The sequence below is a fragment of the Nerophis lumbriciformis genome, linkage group LG38, assembly GCF_033978685.3.
Source record: "Nerophis lumbriciformis linkage group LG38, RoL_Nlum_v2.1, whole genome shotgun sequence".
Taxonomy (NCBI): Eukaryota; Metazoa; Chordata; class Actinopteri; order Syngnathiformes; family Syngnathidae; genus Nerophis; species Nerophis lumbriciformis.
In genome coordinates this window covers 8896612-8914563 of record NC_084585.2, presented here as the reverse complement: position 1 = coordinate 8914563, position 17952 = coordinate 8896612, and the positions used below count along the sequence as shown (strand labels likewise).

Below are 17952 nucleotides of genomic sequence, written 5' to 3'. Positions count from 1 at the left end.
GCAGTCTAAAACACATTTGTCAATATATATATATATATATAATATAGTTGCATATTACTCATAGGTATACGTCTCTAAGGCTGAATTGTATTAGTAGCTAGTAACAAACGTGTCCGCATCTTTCAGTGTTAATCTTACCACTAGGTGTCGCCAAAACAAAACGCTACACAGACAATCCCCTAATGTGTTTGAGCAAGGCAAACACGCCAAATGTAAACAAAAGACAGAAGTAAAAAATATAGCAGGCGAACACTTACAGTATATTTTAGTATAATGTACAAGGGGGAAAAAAGCAGCATGCGTAGCTGCACTATTGACTGACTGAACTAGTTCCCATGTTAGAGACTTGAATGTGATTTGACAATATGATGTGATTGTTCCTCAGAAGAGCTGCCCTACCTGATGTGCCCGCTGCACACGGTCCTCAAGCTGACTCCCGTAGCTTACGGTAGGAAGCGCTCATCTCTGCCCACGAACTGTGACAACAAGCATTCCTCTCACCAGGCCAACCTTGTGTCCCCAGGATGTAAGGTGGAGTCCATCAGCCTCAATGTGGATGCTGTCAACACGCACAGAAAGAAGCCCGAGGTGCGTATTTTCACATCCACCCTCGCTTCCAGTGGCCTCATGGTGCAATATTCAATTTGTCTTACTCTAGACGTGCTTTTGTAAGCAGCGGTTGTACAAAAGCCAACCTCACACCCACTTCACACTTGAGCAAACACACTAGAGACCTTGCACAAGTTCAAGTATTACGATAAATTACATGCACCCCATTTGGTTTTGGTAATAGGCTCAACAAATGACCATTTTGGGGGACGGCGTGGCGCAGTTGGGAGAGTGGCCGTGCCAGCAACCTGAGGGTTCCTGGTTCAATCCCCACCTTCTACCAACCTCGTCACGTCCGTTGTGTCCTTGAGCAAGACAAGACCCTTGCTCCTGATGGGTCGTGGTTAGGGCCTTGCCATCAGTTTGTGGGTCAATGTGGAAATAGTGTCAAAGCGCTTTGAGTACCTTATTTTCCGCACTATAAGGCGCACCAGATTATAAGGCGCACCTTCAATGAATGGTCTATTTTAAAACTTTGTTCATATATAAGGCGCATAGAATAGATGCTACAGTAGAGGCTGGGGTTGCGAGACCTGTTGTGGCTCAATATTGGTCCATATATAAGGCGCACCGGATTATAAGGCGCACTGTCAGCTTTTGAGAAAATTTGAGGTTTTTAGGTGCGCCTTTATAGTGCGGAAAATACGGTACCTTGAAGGTAGAAAAAGCGCTATACAAGTATAAGCCATTTTAAATAGCTACCTAATAAGACACATCGGAACATACTTACATACCTGCCAACTACTCCGGTTTTCCCGTAATTAGTACGGTTTTCATCAACCTATTCTGGGTTACGGTTGCAGTGATAAAAAAATACGGTTTTTCATTAATTAAAAAATATTTTTTTTTTAAAGTTTTATTCACGAAATCGCGTAACAACAATGACAGTCGACACTGCTTCCCGTAACTTCCTATCGAGCCATTCCGAATGCCATGCGCGAGGCTATTTATAGCACCGCTGCCAAGCACGAGGCCATTGTTTCCAAACGAGCGAACGATCATGGAATCAGCCGGAGAAAAATCGCAAACGAGTCTTAAACCGAAAAGAAAACTGCAGTCATTCCGTGAAGAATATTCAAGAGCCTGTCCGGGAATAATTATCCGTTCCAAAAAGGGTGAAAACTACGCGAATTGCACCTTGTGCAGACAAGATTTTTCGATCGGACACGGAGGAATTAGCGATGTAAAAGACCACGTTGGGACAAAAAAACACAAGTCTAATGCCGTTGCTAGCGATACAAGTGGAAAACTTTCAACGTTTTTCGTCGCCCAAACAGATTCTTTGGATGTGATAAATGCCGAAGTTTTATTTACGGAGGCAATAATTGAGCATGGACTTCCAATCGCACTGGCTGATCACAAGGTTGACAGGATAACTGGCATTAACTGTCAAAATAATTTCAAACTATTGAAGTTAGCTTACAGAATAAACATGTCAATCAACCCATATGATTTTTGCTGTAATATTTTTGTTTTGAAAAGTCACTGTGACTGATAGTAAAGTGATGGTTTTAGCAACATTTTAACCTGTCTGAATGCTAATAATCATTTTGTGTCGGGGGGGGCTTCGCTCCCCTGAACCCCCCACCAGGACTTTGTCCTGGACCTACCGGGGCCTGCGGCCCCTGGACCCTGGCTACTAGGTTTTTCTGATTTCAAAAGTTGGCAGGGATGGCTACAGTAGAGGCTGGGGTTGCGAGACCTGTTGTGGCTCAATATTGGTCCATATATAAGGCGCACCGGTTTATAAGGCGCACTGTCAGCTTCTGAGAAAATTGGAGGTTTTTAGGTGCGCCTTATAGTGCGGAAAATACGGTACCTTGAAGGTAGAAAAAGCGCTATACAAGTATAAGCCATTTTAAATAGCTACCTAATAGACACATCGGAACATACTTAATTGAATTATATTTATATAGCGCTTTTCTTTTGTGACTCAAAGCGCTTTTACATAGTGAAACCCAATATCTAAGTTACATTTAAACCAGTGTGTGTGGCACTGGGAGCAGGTGGGTAAAGTGTCTTGCCCAAGGACACAACGGCAGGGACGAGGATGGCGGAAGCGGGGATCGAACCTGGAACCCTCAAGTTACTGACACGTCCACTCTACCAACATACATACATACTATACTGCCCTGAATGTCCCATTCATTGTCAATGGGTAGAAAATTCCAGGAACACTGAATTTTGAGAAAAGGGAAAACATATTTTGCATTGGATATATTAGAAGGGTTTTAAGGGTGGACGGTTGATAGGTCGGAATCCGGTTTAAAAACGGTGCAAAATTTTGGGTATTGTAAAACTATGAATACATCCAACTATTTGAATGGGAATTTTCTGGAAATTTGGGAATACCGTGAATTTTTGAGAATGTTGATACAAGTACAATTGTCCTAGATGATATGAATGGGTCGGTGTTGGAATTTTTGGAATCGGTTGAAGAATGTTGACGTAGTAAGATTAAATTGAGAATGAGTATTTCGGAATTCCTGAAATTTCGGGAAAGGGGAATTTGTAGGGGAAAAAAATAAGAGCAATTTTTTTTTTCCTACTAAGAAAAGAGTTTTGAAGGTGGACCGCTCAAAAACGGTTGAAATATATAGATTGTAAAAACTTTCCAGCAAGAGGTAAAAAATGGGGCTTTGGAAAACCAAAAATTGTTTATATATATATATATATATATATATATATATATATATATATATATATATATATATAAACAATATTTATTTTTTTCCATATATTAGCTGCACCGGACTATTAAGTCACAGATGCATATGTTGTGAAATTAGTTATTTACACAGACATATTTTATAAATGTTTATTTACATACTTTAATTGTTTCCAAACGGAGTCAGTAACACGGCAGTAAAACGGCTGATCAAACAAAACAGAAGTCATGGTCATAGACCCGCTATCTGCGAAAGCTTTGCTCTCCAATCAGCTAAACAGACTCAATAACTCCACGGTGACGTTTTGGTGAATTTACGAAACCGAAACAATACAAAACAGAATGCCATCGTAAGTTATTAATGCTAACAGGCACTTGTAAACGCGTTAGCTTATTCGCTAAAGCTAACAACGCTGGCTTTATTACATTACAACAGCACATAGAAATGACACCTCAGCTCCAAACAGGCTAACCTCCTCCAACCTCCGAGGACAAAGCTACGAACTATGGGAGACCAGGCTGCCGCTCCCAGTCTGTGGAACGCTCTCCCTGACCACCTGAGGGCACCACAGACTGTGGATGCTTTTAAGAAAGGCTTAAAAACCCTTCTTTTTAAAAAAGCCTTTTTATAGATATATGCATACTAGTTCTAGCTATTAGGCTGTTCTAGTTTTTATTTTTATTATCATTATTATCTTTTTATTATTATTATTATTATTTTTTTAATACACTGTAGCACTTTGAGGTTGTTTGCTCAATGTAAAGTGATTTTTACAAATAAAATCTATTATTATTATTATTATTATATGCTTGAAAACACTCCTACACGCATCACACGGGATGGTTTCGTAACCACAAATTGTTTTAGTCACTTCGTAAAACTTACAAAAGTTGTTCGGAGTGATGAATGAAGAACCTGAACTTAGAATTTGTCTGTTTTTACAAAGCCAATAAACTTTAAGCTCTTCCGGTTCAGCATTCTCATGTTGGCAGTTCGCCATTTAGATTGGTGAAATCCGCAACTGCCACAACACATTAATTTAGGGCACGTTGTTCGGAGTGATGAATGAAGAACCCGAACTTAGAATTTGTCTGTTTTTACAAAGCCAATAAACTTTAAGCTCTTCCGGTTCAGCATTCTCATGTCGGCAGTTCGCCATTTAGATTGGTGAAATCCGCAACTGCCACAACACATTAATTTATGGCACGTTGTTCGGAGTGATGAATGAAGAACCTGAACTTAGAATTTGTCTGTTTTTACAAAGCCAATAAACTTTAAGCTCTTCCGGTTCAGCATTCTCATGTCGGCAGTTCGCCATTTAGAGTGTTTCCTCAAACCCGCCGCATTGGTGAAATCCGCAACTGCCACAACACATTAATTTAGGGCACGTTGTTCGGAGTGATGAATGAAGAACCTGAACTTAGGATTTGTCTGTGTTTTTACAAAGCCAATAAACTTTAAGCTCTTCCGGTTCAGCATTCTCATGTCGGCAGTTCGCCATTTAGATTGGTGAAATCCGCAACTGCCACAACACATTAATTTAGGGCACGTTGTTTGGAGTGATGAATGAAGAACCCGAACTTAGAATTTGTCTGTTTTTACAAAGCCAATAAACTTTAAGCTCTTCCGGTTCAGCATTCCCATGTCGGCAGTTCGCCATTTAGAGTGTTTCCTCAAACCCGCCGCATTGGTGAAATCCGCAACTGCCACAACACATTAATTTAGGGGCGACGTGGCGTGGTGGGTAGAGGTTCGCTCCCAGCCTCTTGCCATCCAAATCACCGCCGTTGTGTCCTTGGGCCTGACACTTCACCCTTTGCCCCCAGTGATATGAATGAATGATGAATGATGAATGATAGGTGGTGGTCGGAGGCTGCGGCTACAAATGTAGCTTACCACCACCAGGTGTGAATGTGGAGTGAATGAATGATGTTCTCTGTGAAGCGCTTTGAGTGTAAAGAAAAGCGCTATATAAATCGAAATCCATTATAACCCTTTTGAGCAGGACCGCTACGGACGGTTATAGTTCGGTACAAGAAGTACGTTACATTTCCAACCTGCAGTGAGAAAACATGTCCAAAAGATGGCGCCGTAGCACAAACATTTTTTCCCAGCGTCTGTGGGTGTGACATGAAAATGATTTGCTGAATACAAAACAAGAAAAATCCATAAATTAGTTGCACCATTTTATAAGACGCTTGGTTCAAAGCGTTGGAAAATAGGGTAATTATAATTGATTTGACTTGACGCTGATCATAACGACATTCCTACCTAGTAAGAGTTATATATTATTGTTTGCCAGGCAGTTTCCCACCTTGTTTTGACTCCTCCCCCTCTGCTTTGTCGTCACGGAACAGAACGTAGAGGTGTCTCGGATGTCAGAGGAGGCTTTGCTAACAGTGCCAGCCCACCAATGAGGCCTCACTTCCCCTCCTTGCACACGCTGTAACCCTCCTGACGCCTTTCCTCTCATTGCACTCCTCTCTCACACGTCATGATGCTGACTGGAATCCAGTTCATTTTTCATTGTTTTCAATAATATCTTCTCCCATTTTTGGAGAATAAATGGTGAAGGTTTTTTTTTTTTTTTTTTTTTTTTTGACCGGAAGCCGAACAGCCAAATGTGAAGCAATGGTATAAATACTGTAGTGATGAAGTTTTTGTGTGTAGTTTGTTCTCTTCGTCAAGCCACTCAATAGTGTAGGAGCTACGACACTTTAGTTTTGCTACATTGCACAACTTTTGTTTGCCTTCAAATGTTCCCCCCTCTGCTACGACTGTGTTGTTTGCTACTAAATGTTGTTCAATTTGTGACCATGAAGGAATATTTCTGTTGACTGTTTGTAAATAAATTTGACTTTAACCCGCCACTTGTTTTTAAGCCCACTCTGGTCAAAGTCATTTCTTGAAGACCTTCACTGCACGTCACTCCACATTCTATTTTGTTCTTGTGGATTATGTCAAGTATTACTTTGCTTTCTACCACACTATCACCACATTTTATGATCCTGCTGCATGCCTCCTCCACTTGTCTGCCATGATGCAACACTTAATCCTTGGCACTTTTCTGACTCTGTGGATTACTTTTGACTCGAGTTGGCAGTCATCAATTACTGCCAGGAAGAGGAATCGCAAATACGACGCATTTTCCCTTCACGTTTGGTCATCTGCTAGACAGTAGATGACCAAACTACACTGTTCATTTTGTGGATTATTTTAAGTATTTAGAAAAATATCTTAAGCACATGGCTGAAAGAGCTATCAAAATAACTGCATGACACATTTTGCCTTCAAGTTTGGTCATCTACGAGAGAGAGTTCGCTGTTCATTTTGTGGATTATTTTAAGTCTTTTGAAAAATATCTTATGCACATGGAAGAACTATCAAAATAATTGCAAGAAACATTTTGCTCTTATGGTTGGTCATCTACTAGAGAGTTCACTGTAATGTGGATTACTTTTAAGTCTTTTAAAAAATATGTTAAGCACATGGCTGAAAGAGCTGTCAAAATAATTGCATGACACATTTTGCCTTCACGTTTGGTCATCTATTAGAGAGTACACTGTTTAGTGGATTATTTTAAGTATTTAAAAAAAATATCTTAAGCACATGGCTGAAAGAGCTATCAAAATATCTGCATGATACATTTTGCCTTCACGTTTGGTCGTCCATGAGAGAGCGTTCACTATTTTGTGGATTATTTTAAGTCTTTTGAAAAATATCTTATGCACATGGCTGAAAGAGCTGTCAAAATAATTGCATGACACATTTTGCCTTCACGTTTGGTCATCTATTGGAGAGTTCACTGTTATGTGGATTACTTTAAGTCTTTAAAAAAAATATCTTAAGCACATGGCTGAAAGAGCTATCAAAATAACTGCATGACACGTTTTTCCTTCACGTTTGGTCACCTACCCGAGTTCACGGTTTTGTGGATTATTTTAAGTTTTTTTTTTAAATATCTTAAGAACATGACTGAAAGAGCTATCAAAATAATTGCATGACACATTTTGCCTTCATGTTTGGTCATCTACGAGAGAGAGTTCGCTGTTCATTTTGTGGATTATTTTAAGTCTTTTGAAAAATATCTTATGCACATGGAAGAACTATCAAAATAATTGCAAGAAACATTTTGCCCTTATGGTTGGTCATCTACTAGAGAGTTCACTGTAATGTGGATTACTTTTAAGTCTTTAAAAAAATATCTTAAGCACATGGCTGAAAGAGCTATCAAAATAATTGCATGACACATTTTGCCTTCACGTTTGGTCATCTATTGGAGAGTTCACTGTTATGTGGATTACTTTGAGTCTTTAAAAAAATATCTTAAGCACATGGCTGAAAGAGCTATCAAAATAACTGCATGACACGTTTTGCCTTCACGTTTGGTCACCTACCCGAGTTCACGGTTTTGTGGATTATTTTAAGTCTTTTAAAAAAATATCTTAAGCACATGGCTGAAAGAGCTACCAAAATAATTGCATGACACATTTTGCCTTCACGTTTGGCCGTCCATGAGAGAGAGCGCTCACTGTTCATTTTGTGGATTACTTTAAGTCTTTTGAAAAAGTTCTTATGCACATGGCTGAAAGAGCTATCAAAATAATTGCATGACACATTTTGCCTTCACGTTTGGTCATCTATTAGAGAGTACACTGTTTAGTGGATTATTTTAAGTATTTAAAAAAAATATCTTAAGCACATGGCTGAAAGAGCTATCAAAATATCTGCATGATACATTTTGCCTTCACGTTTGGTCGTCCATGAGAGAGCGTTCACTATTTTGTGGATTATTTTAAGTCTTTTGAAAAATATCTTATGCACATGGCTGAAAGAGCTGTCAAAATAATTGCATGACACATTTTGCCTTCACGTTTGGTCATCTATTGGAGAGTTCACTGTTATGTGGATTACTTTAAGTCTTTAAAAAAATATCTTAAGCACATGGCTGAAAGAGCTATCAAAATAACTGCATGACACGTTTTTCCTTCACGTTTGGTCACCTACCCGAGTTCACGGTTTTGTGGATTATTTTAAGTTTTTTTAAAAAATATCTTAAGAACATGACTGAAAGAGCTATCAAAATAATTGCATGACACATTTTGCCTTCATGTTTGGTCATCTACGAGAGAGAGTTCGCTGTTCATTTTGTGGATTATTTTAAGTCTTTTGAAAAATATCTTATGCACATGGAAGAACTATCAAAATAATTGCAAGAAACATTTTGCCCTTATGGTTGGTCATCTACTAGAGAGTTCACTGTAATGTGGATTACTTTTAAGTCTTTTAAAAAATATCTTAAGCACATGGCTGAAAGAGCTATCAAAATAATTGCATGACACGTTTTGCCTTCACGTTTGGTCATCTATTGGAGAGTTCACTGTTATGTGGATTACTTTGAGTCTTTAAAAAAAATATCTTAAGCACATGGCTGAAAGAGCTATCAAAATAACTGCATGACACGTTTTGCCTTCACGTTTGGTCACCTACCCGAGTTCACGGTTTTGTGGATTATTTTAAGTCTTTTAAAAACTATCTTAAGCACATGGCTGAAAGAGCTATCAAAATAATTGCATGATACATTTTGCCTTCACGTTTGTTCATGAGAGAGAGAGTTCACTGTTCATTTTGTGGATTATTTTAAGTCTTTAAAAAAATATCTTAAGCACATGGCTGAAAGAGCTATCAAAATAATTGCATGACACATTTTGCCCTTATGGTTGGTCATCTACGAGAGAGTTCACTGTTCATTTTGTGGATTATTTTAAGTATTTAGAAAAATATCTTAAGCACATGGCTGAAAGAGCTACCAAAATAATTGCATGACACATTTTGCCTTCACGTTTGGTCATCTACGAGAGAGAGTTCGCTGTTCATTTTGTGGATTATTTTAAATCTTTTGAAAAATATCTTATGCACATGGAAGAACTATCAAAATAATTGCAAGAAACATTTTGCCCTTATGGTTGGTCATCTACTAGAGAGTTCACTGTAATGTGGATTACTTTTAAGTCTTTTAAAAAATATCTTAAGCACATGGCTGAAAGAGCTGTCAAAATAATTGCATGACACATTTTGCCTTCACGTTTGGGCATCCATTGGAGAGTTCACGGTTTTGTGGATTATTTTAAGTCTTTTAAAAAATATCTTAAGCACATGGCTGAAAGAGCTATCAAAATAACTGCATGACACGTTTTGCCTTCACGTTTGGTCACCTACCCGAGTTCACGGTTTTGTGGATTATTTTAAGTCTTTTAAAAAATATCTTAAGCACATGGCTGAAAGAGCTATCAAAATAACTGCATGACACGTTTTGCCTTCACGTTTGGTCACCTACCCGAGTTCACGGTTTTGTGGATTATTTTAAGTCTTTTAAAAAAATATCTTAAGCACATGGCTGAAAGAGCTATCAAAATAATTGCGTGACACATTTTGCCTTTGCCTTTACGTTTGGCCGTCCATGAGAGAGAGCGCTCACTGTTCATTTTGTGGATTACTTTAAGTGTTTTGAAAAATATCTTATGCACATGGCTGAAAGAGCTACCAAAATAATTGCATGACACATTTTGCCTTCACGTTTGGTCATCTATTAGAGAGTACACTGTTTAGTGGATTATTTTAAGTATTTAAAAAAAAAATCTTAAGCACATGGCTGAAAGAGCTATCAAAATATCTACATGATACATTTTGCCTTCACGTTTGGTCGTCCATGAGAGAGCGTTCACTATTTTGTGGATTATTTTAAGTCTTTTGAAAAATATCTTATGCACATGGTTAAAAGAGCTATGGAAATAATTGCAAGGCACATTTTGCCTTCACTTTTGTTCATCTACTAGAGAGTTCACTGTTTGGTGGATTATTTTAAGTATTTAGAAAAATATCTTAAGCACATGGCTGAAAGAGCTATCAAAATAATTGCATGACACATTTTGCCTTCACGTTTGGTCATCTACGAGAGCGAGTTCACTGTTCATTTTGTGGATTATTTTAAGTCTTTTGAAAAATATCTTATGCACATGGAAGAACTATCAAAATAATTGCAAGAAACATTTTGCCCTTATGGTTGGTCATCTACTAGAGAGTTCACTGTAATGTGGATTACTTTTAAGTCTTTTAAAAAATATCTTAAGCACATGGCTGAAAGAGCTATCAAAATAATTGCATGACACCTTTTGCCTTCACGTTTGGTCACCCACCCGAGTTCACGCTTTTGTGGATTATTTTAAGTCTTTAAAAAAATATCTTAAGCACATGGCTGAAAGAGCTATCAAAATAATTGCGTGACACATTTTGCCTTTACCTTTACGTTTGGCCGTCCATGAGAGAGAGCGCTCACTGTTCATTTTGTGGATTACTTTAAGTATTTTGAAAAATATCTTATGCACATGGCTGAAAGAGCTACCAAAATAATTGCATGACACAATTTGCCTTTACATTTGGTCGTCCATAAGAGAGAGCGTTCACTGTTCATTTTGTGGATTACTTTAAGTCTTTTGAAAAAGTTCTTATGCACATGGCTGAAAGAGCTACCAAAATAATTGCATGACACATTTTGCCTTCACGTTTGGTCATCTATTAGAGAGTACACTGTTTAGTGGATTATTTTAAGTATTTTAAAAAAAAAATCTTAAGCACATGGCTGAAAGAGCTATCAAAATATCTACATGATACATTATGCCTTCACGTTTGGTCGTCCATGAGAGAGCGTTCACTATTTTGTGGATTATTTTAAGTCTTTTGAAAAATATCTTAAGCACATGGTTAAAAGAGCTATGGAAATAATTGCAAGGCAGATTTTGCCTTCACTTTTGGTCATCTACTAGAGAGTTCACTGTTTGGTGGATTATTTTAAGTCCTTGAAAAAAATATCTTAAGCACATGGCTGAAAGCTATCAAAATAATTGCATGACACATTTTGCCTTCACGTTTGTTCATGAGAGAGAGAGTTCACTGTTCATTTTGTGGATTATTTTAAGTCTTTTGAAAAATAAATTATGCACATGGCTGAAAGAGCTATCAAAATATCTGCATGATACATTTTGCCTTCACGTTTGGTCGTCCATGAGAGAGCGTTCACTATTTTGTGGATTATTTTAAGTATTTTTTAAAACTATCTTAAGCACATGGCTGAAAGAGCTATCAAAATAATTGCATGACACATTTTGCCTCACATTTGGTCATCTACTAGAGAGTTCACTGTTTTGTGGATTATTTTAAGTTTTGAAAAATATCTTATGCACATGGCTGAAAGAGCTATCAAAATAATTGCATGACACAATTTGCCTTTACATTTGGTCGTCCATGAGAGAGAGCGTTCACTGTTTATTTTGTGGATTACTTTAAGTCTTTTGAAAAGGTTCTTATGCACATGGCTGAAAGAGCTACCAAAATAATTGCATGACACATTTTGCCTTCACGTTTGGTCATCTATTAGAGAGTACACTGTTTAGTGGATTATTTTAAGTATTTAAAAAATATATCTTAAGCACATGGCTGAAATAGCTATCAAAATATCTACATGATACATTTTGCCTTCACGTTTGGTCGTCCATGAGAGAGCGTTCACTATTTTGTGGATTAATTAAAGTCTTTTGAAAAATATCTTAAGCACATGGTTAAAAGAGCTATGGAAATAATTGCAAGGCACATTTTGCCTTCACTTTTGGTCATCTACTAGAGAGTTCACTGTTTGGTGGATTATTTTAAGTCTTTAAAAAAATATCTTAAGCACATGGCTGAAAGAGCTATCAAAATAATTGCATGACAAATTTTGCCTTCACGTTTGTTCATGAGAGAGAGAGAGTTCACTGTTCATTTTGTGGATTATTTTAAGTCTTTAAAAAAATATCTTAAGCACATGGCTGAAAGAGCTATCAAAAATAATTGCATGACACATTTTGCCTTCACGTTTGGTTGTCCATGAGAGAGCATTCACTGTTCATTTTGTGGATTATTTTTAAGTCTTTTGAAAAACATGGCTGAAAGCTATCAAAATATCTGCATGATACATTTTGCCTTCACATTTGGTCGTCCATGAGAGAGCGTTCACTATTTTGTGGATTATTTTAAGTATTTTGAAAAATATCTAAAGCACATGGTTAAAAGAGCTATGGAAATAATTGCCAGGCACATTTTGCCTTCACTTTTGGTCATCTACTAGAGAGTTCACTGTTTGGTGGATTATTTTAAGTCTTTAAAAAAATATCTTAAGCACATGGCTGAAAGAGCTATCAAAATAATTGCATGACACATTTTGCCTTTACGTTTGGTTGTCCGTGAGAGAGCGTTCACTGTTCATTTTGTGGATTATTTTAAGTCTTTTGAAAAATATCTTATGCAAATGGCTGAAAGAGCTACCAAAATAATTGCGTGACACATTTTGCCTTCACGTTTGGCCGTCCACCACAGAAAGTTCACTGTTCATTATTTTGATTATTTTGAGTCTTTAAAAAAACAAACCTCTATTGCACACAAGCACTTGTCATTTATAACTGGCTGAAGGCTCAGTTTAACTATATGGTGTGTGTGTGTGTGTGTGTGTGTGTGTGTGTGTGTGTGTGTGTGTGTGTGTGTGTGTGTGTGTGTGTGTGTGTGTGTGTGTGTGTGTGTGTGTGTGTGTGTGTGTGTGTGTGTGTGTGTGCCCACCTCCTCCAAGCATGATGGAGTACGGCTCATAGGATTCACTGCCAAGTATACCTCAACTACCAAAGTATGCTAAATTACTAAACTACCAAAGTATGCTAAATTACTAAACTACCAAAGTATGCTAAATTACTAAACTACCAAAGTATGCTAAATTACTAAACTACCAAAGTACGCTAAATTACTAAACTACCAAAGCACGCTAATTACTAAACTACCAAAGTATGCTAAATTGCTGAACTACCAAAGTCCGCTAAGTTACTGAACTACCAAAGTATGCTAAATTACTAAACTACCAAAGTATGCTAAATTACTGAACTACCCAAATATGCTAAACTACTAAACTACCAAAGCATGCTAAATTACTAAACTACCAAAGTATGCTAAACTACCAACGTATGCTAAATTACTAAACTACCGAAGTATGCTAAACTACCACTGAATGCTAAACTACCAAAGTATGCTAAATTACTAAACTGCCAAAGTATGCTAAATTACTAAACTACCAAAGTATGCTAAATTACTAAACTACCAAAGTATGCTAAATTACTAAACTACCAAAGTATGCTAAATTACCAAACTACCAAAGTACGCTAAATTACTAAACTACCAAAGCACGCTAATTACTAAACTACCAAAGTATGCTAAATTGCTGAACTACCAAAGTCCGCTAAGTTACTGAACTACCAAAGTATGCTAAATTACTAAACTACCAAAGTATGCTAAATTACTGAACTACCAAAATATGCTAAACTACTAAACTACCAAAGCATGCTAAATTACTAAACTACCAAAGTATGCTAAACTACCAACGTATGCTAAATTACTAAACTACCGAAGTATGCTAAACTACCACTGAATGCTAAACTACCAAAGTATGCCAAATTACTAAACTACCAAAGTATGCTAAATTACTAAACTACCAAAGTACGCCAAATTACTAAACTACCAAAGTACGCTAATTACTAAACTACCAAAGTATGCTAAATTACTGAACTACCAAAGTCCGCTAAATTACTGAACTACCAAAGTATGCTAAATTGCTAAACTACCAAAGTATGCTAATTTACTAAACTACCAAAGTATGCTAAACTACCAAAGCATGCTGAATTACTAAACTACCAAAGTATGCTAAACTACCAACATATGCTAAATTACTAAACTGCCGAAGTGTGCTAAACTACCACTGTATGCTAAACTACCAAAGTATGCTAAATTACTAAACTGCCAAAGTATGCTAAATTACTAAACTACCAAAGTACGCTAAATTACTAAACTACCAAAGTACGCTAATTACTAAACTACCAAAGTATGCTAAATTACTGAACTACCAAAGTCCGCTAAATTACTGAACTACCAAAGTATGCTAAATTACTAAACTACCAAAGTATGCTAAATTACTGAACTACCAAAGTATGCTAAACTACTAAACTACCTAAGTATGCTAAATTACTAAACTACCAAAGTATGCTAAACTACCAACGTATGCTAAATTACTAAACTACCGAAGTATGCTAAACTACCACTGTATGCTAAACTACCAAAGTATGCTAAATTACTAAACTACCAAAGTATGCTAAACTACCAACATGTGCTAAATCACTAAACTACCGAAGTATGCTAAACTACCACTGTATGCTAAACTGCCAAAGTATGCTAAATTACTAAGCTACCAAAGTATGCTAAACTACCAAAGTATGCTAAATTACTAAACTACCAAAGCATACTAAACTACCAAAGTATGCTTAATTACTAAACCACCAAACTATGCTAAAATACTAAACTACCAAAGTATGCTAAACTACCAAAGTATATTAAACTACCAAAGTATGCTACACTATCAAAGTATACTAAACTACCAAAGTATGCTAAACCGCCAAAGTATGCTAAACTACAAAGTATGCTAAATTACTAAACTACCAAAGTATGCAAAAATACTAAACTACCAACGTATGCTAAAATACCAAACTACCAAAGTATTCTAAACTACTAAACCACCAAAGTATGCAAAATTTCTAAACTACCAAAGTATGCTAAACTACCAAAGTATGCTACATTACTAAACTACCAAAGTATGCTAAACTACTAAAATACCAAATAATGCTAAATAGCTAAACTACCAAAGTGTGACGTAACATAATCAGGTAATAAGAAGGGACCTTTATTTTGAAGGCGAGTTGCTCCCTCCTCTAGTTTCCGGTAGTGTCCGCACGACAGTCAGACGCCCACTCGTTTACACACAAGACAGGTGTACGTGTTTCAGCACTCCAAGTTTGTTTTCTTCCCACAAAGTGCCTTGGAAACATTGTCTGTAAGTTCTGTGTCCGTTTTATTAGTGACATGAAGATGTTGTGTATGCGTGTAAATGTAGAAATAGTACTGTGCAACGATAGCTTGTTCTACTGTTTAGCTTGTTGCTACTTAGCATGTAGCTTCTTTGCTCGCTAGCTCACTCCTCTAAGGGAGGGTGCAATGTTTGTAAATGTAAATCTTATTCATGTGTGGCTTTGAGTGTTACAGGGGCTATGTAGGCATATTTACATCACTTTATGAGCACTGTTTACATGCTATTGTATGGGCTGTGTGTGTATGTGTGAAAACATGTTATGCAGCAAACATTTATGGAAATGTAGTTATTTAGTAGTGTTTATTTGACATATAGTTTGTGTCTCTTTATACAGTTTTACAACAAAAAAGAGAAGATAACAAAAGCAAAAATACATTCAAGGAAAAGAGAAAACAAAGAAAGAAATGACCAATTAGACAAGAAGAAAGGAAAAGTGCATTCTCTGTGAAAACCACTAAAGCTTCTTAAAGATAAAGGCCTGGACTCTTTCTTCTCTTTCCTTGGGATCTTCATGTTAGCTATCTGTCAACTTGTTTACGTCACGGACACAGACACGTAGGACGGAATACAAAGTATGCTAAACTACTAAACTACCAAAGTATGCTAAACTACCAAAGTATGCTAAATTACTAAACTATCAAAGTATGCTAAATTACTAAACTACCAAAGTACGCTAAATTACTGAACTACCAAAGTCCGCTAAATTACTGAACTACCAAAGTATGCTAAATTGCTGAACTACCAAAGTATGCTAAATTACTAAACCACCAAACTATGCTAAAATACTAAACTACCAAAGTATGCTAAACTGCCAAAGTATACTAAACTACCAAAGTATGCTAAACTACCAAAGTATACTAAACTACCAAAGTATGCTAAACTGCCAAAGTATGCTAAACTACAAAGTATGCTAAACTGCCAAAGCATGCTAAATTACTAAACTACCAAAGTATGCAAAAATACTAAACTACCAACGTATGCTAAAATACCAAACTACCAAAGTATTCTAAACTACTAAACTACCAAAGTATGCAAAATTTCTAAACTACCAAAGTATGCTAAACTACCAAAGTATGCTACATTACTAAACTACCAAAGTATGCTAAACTACTAAAATACCAAATAATGCTAAATAGCTAAACTACCAAAGTATGCTAAACTACTAAACTACCAAAGTATGCTAAACTACCAAATAATTATAAACTACCAAAGAATGCTAAACTACTAAAATACCAAAGAATGCTAAATAACTAAACTACCAAAGTATGCTAAACTACTAAACTACCAAAGTATGCTAAACTACCAAATAATTATAAACTACCAAATAATTCTAAATTACCAAAGAATGCTACACTACTAAACTACCAAAGAATGCTGAACTGCCGAATAATTCTAAACTACCAAATAATTCTAAACTACTAACCTACCAAATAATGCTAAAATGACCAAAGAATGCTAAACTACCAAAGTACGCTAAACTACTAAACTACCATACAATTATAACGGCTAAACTACCAAAGTACGCTAAACTACCAAACTACCAAAGAATGCTAAACTACCAAATAATTCTAAACTACTGACCTACCAAAGAATGATTAAACTTCTAAACTACAAAAAAAACGCTAAACTACTAAACTGTCAAATAACTACAACTGCTAAACTACTAAACTACCAAAGTATGTTAAACTACCAAAGAACGCTAAACTACCAAAGTACACTAAACTACCAAATAATTCTAAACTACTAACCTACCAAAGAATGATATAACTACTAAACTACCAAAGACCGCTAAACTACTAAACTACCAAAGACCGCTAAACTACTAAACTACCAAAGTACGCTAAACTATCAAAGTACGCCTGAACCATGAATTTGCCAGTGTGTCATTTGTTGTAGTGTAAAGTTCATGAAAGACCAACAAAAACAAATTGTATCATCAAACTCCTGCTTGAGAGAAGTTGTGATGCTTGGTGGTGTCTTCCTGTCACATGACTCATCAATGAAGAGCTCTGACACTCATGTGTTGCTCTTTCTAGAACGTCAACATCCATCGAACAAGCCAAGACGCCCTGCAGACCGTGCCTGCTCACCTCTGACCCCCTCAGTCACACCCCCGACTGTCCTCCTGGCGTGCAACTCCTGTTGGCAGTCATGTGATCACAGTCGAGTCACGTGACACACAGTGGATGCGTCACATGTGCGCATATATATATATATATATATATATATATATATATATATACATATATATATATATATATATATATATATATATATATATATATACATATATATACAATGTTTTTTTCCTATCATGCATTGCAGGGGATTCAAATGGGTGTAATTTGTAATTATGTGTTGTGTTTGGACATTTTTTAAATAATATCCACAAAGTTCAGTGATCAGGTTGTTATGTGTGACATGTGTTGACTTCCTGTAAGACAGAACAGTATATTTGCTCCGTGAGTGACAAGGCTTGTTTGGACTGAGTCATATTTAAACTTCAAAGTGCAATTCATAGTCATTTGCCTGAATTTCTGCCATTGTCCACAAGATGGCTGCAAACTTGTAGCAATTATGCTGTCACATATTTCAAATGAAGTTGGAGGTTGGAGTTATTGTTCATCTCTTATGAGGGAAATGACTGGATTCTAATATCATTTAAAAAGGGAAAACTATCGTTGG

General features: G+C 36.6%; 1 protein-coding gene across 3 annotated transcripts in view; it reads left to right on the top strand.

The window, feature by feature from the left end:
• pfkfb4a (6-phosphofructo-2-kinase/fructose-2,6-biphosphatase 4a) overlaps positions 1-17414 on the top strand; it is a 42780-nt gene extending 25366 nt beyond the window's left edge. For 2 of the 3 annotated variants that reach the window (XM_061932735.1, XM_061932733.2), the window contains exons 12-14: positions 386-448; positions 524-588; positions 5636-6148. In XM_061932735.1, the coding sequence (XP_061788719.1) occupies positions 386-448; positions 524-588; positions 5636-5695 (188 nt within the window). In that variant the 3' untranslated portion in view covers positions 5696-6148. Of the gene's footprint in view, positions 1-385; positions 449-523; positions 589-5635; positions 6149-17303 lie in introns of those variants that run through there. The other variant, XM_061932734.2, reaches the window with a different exon arrangement.
• Positions 17415-17952: the final 538 nt, after the last annotated feature.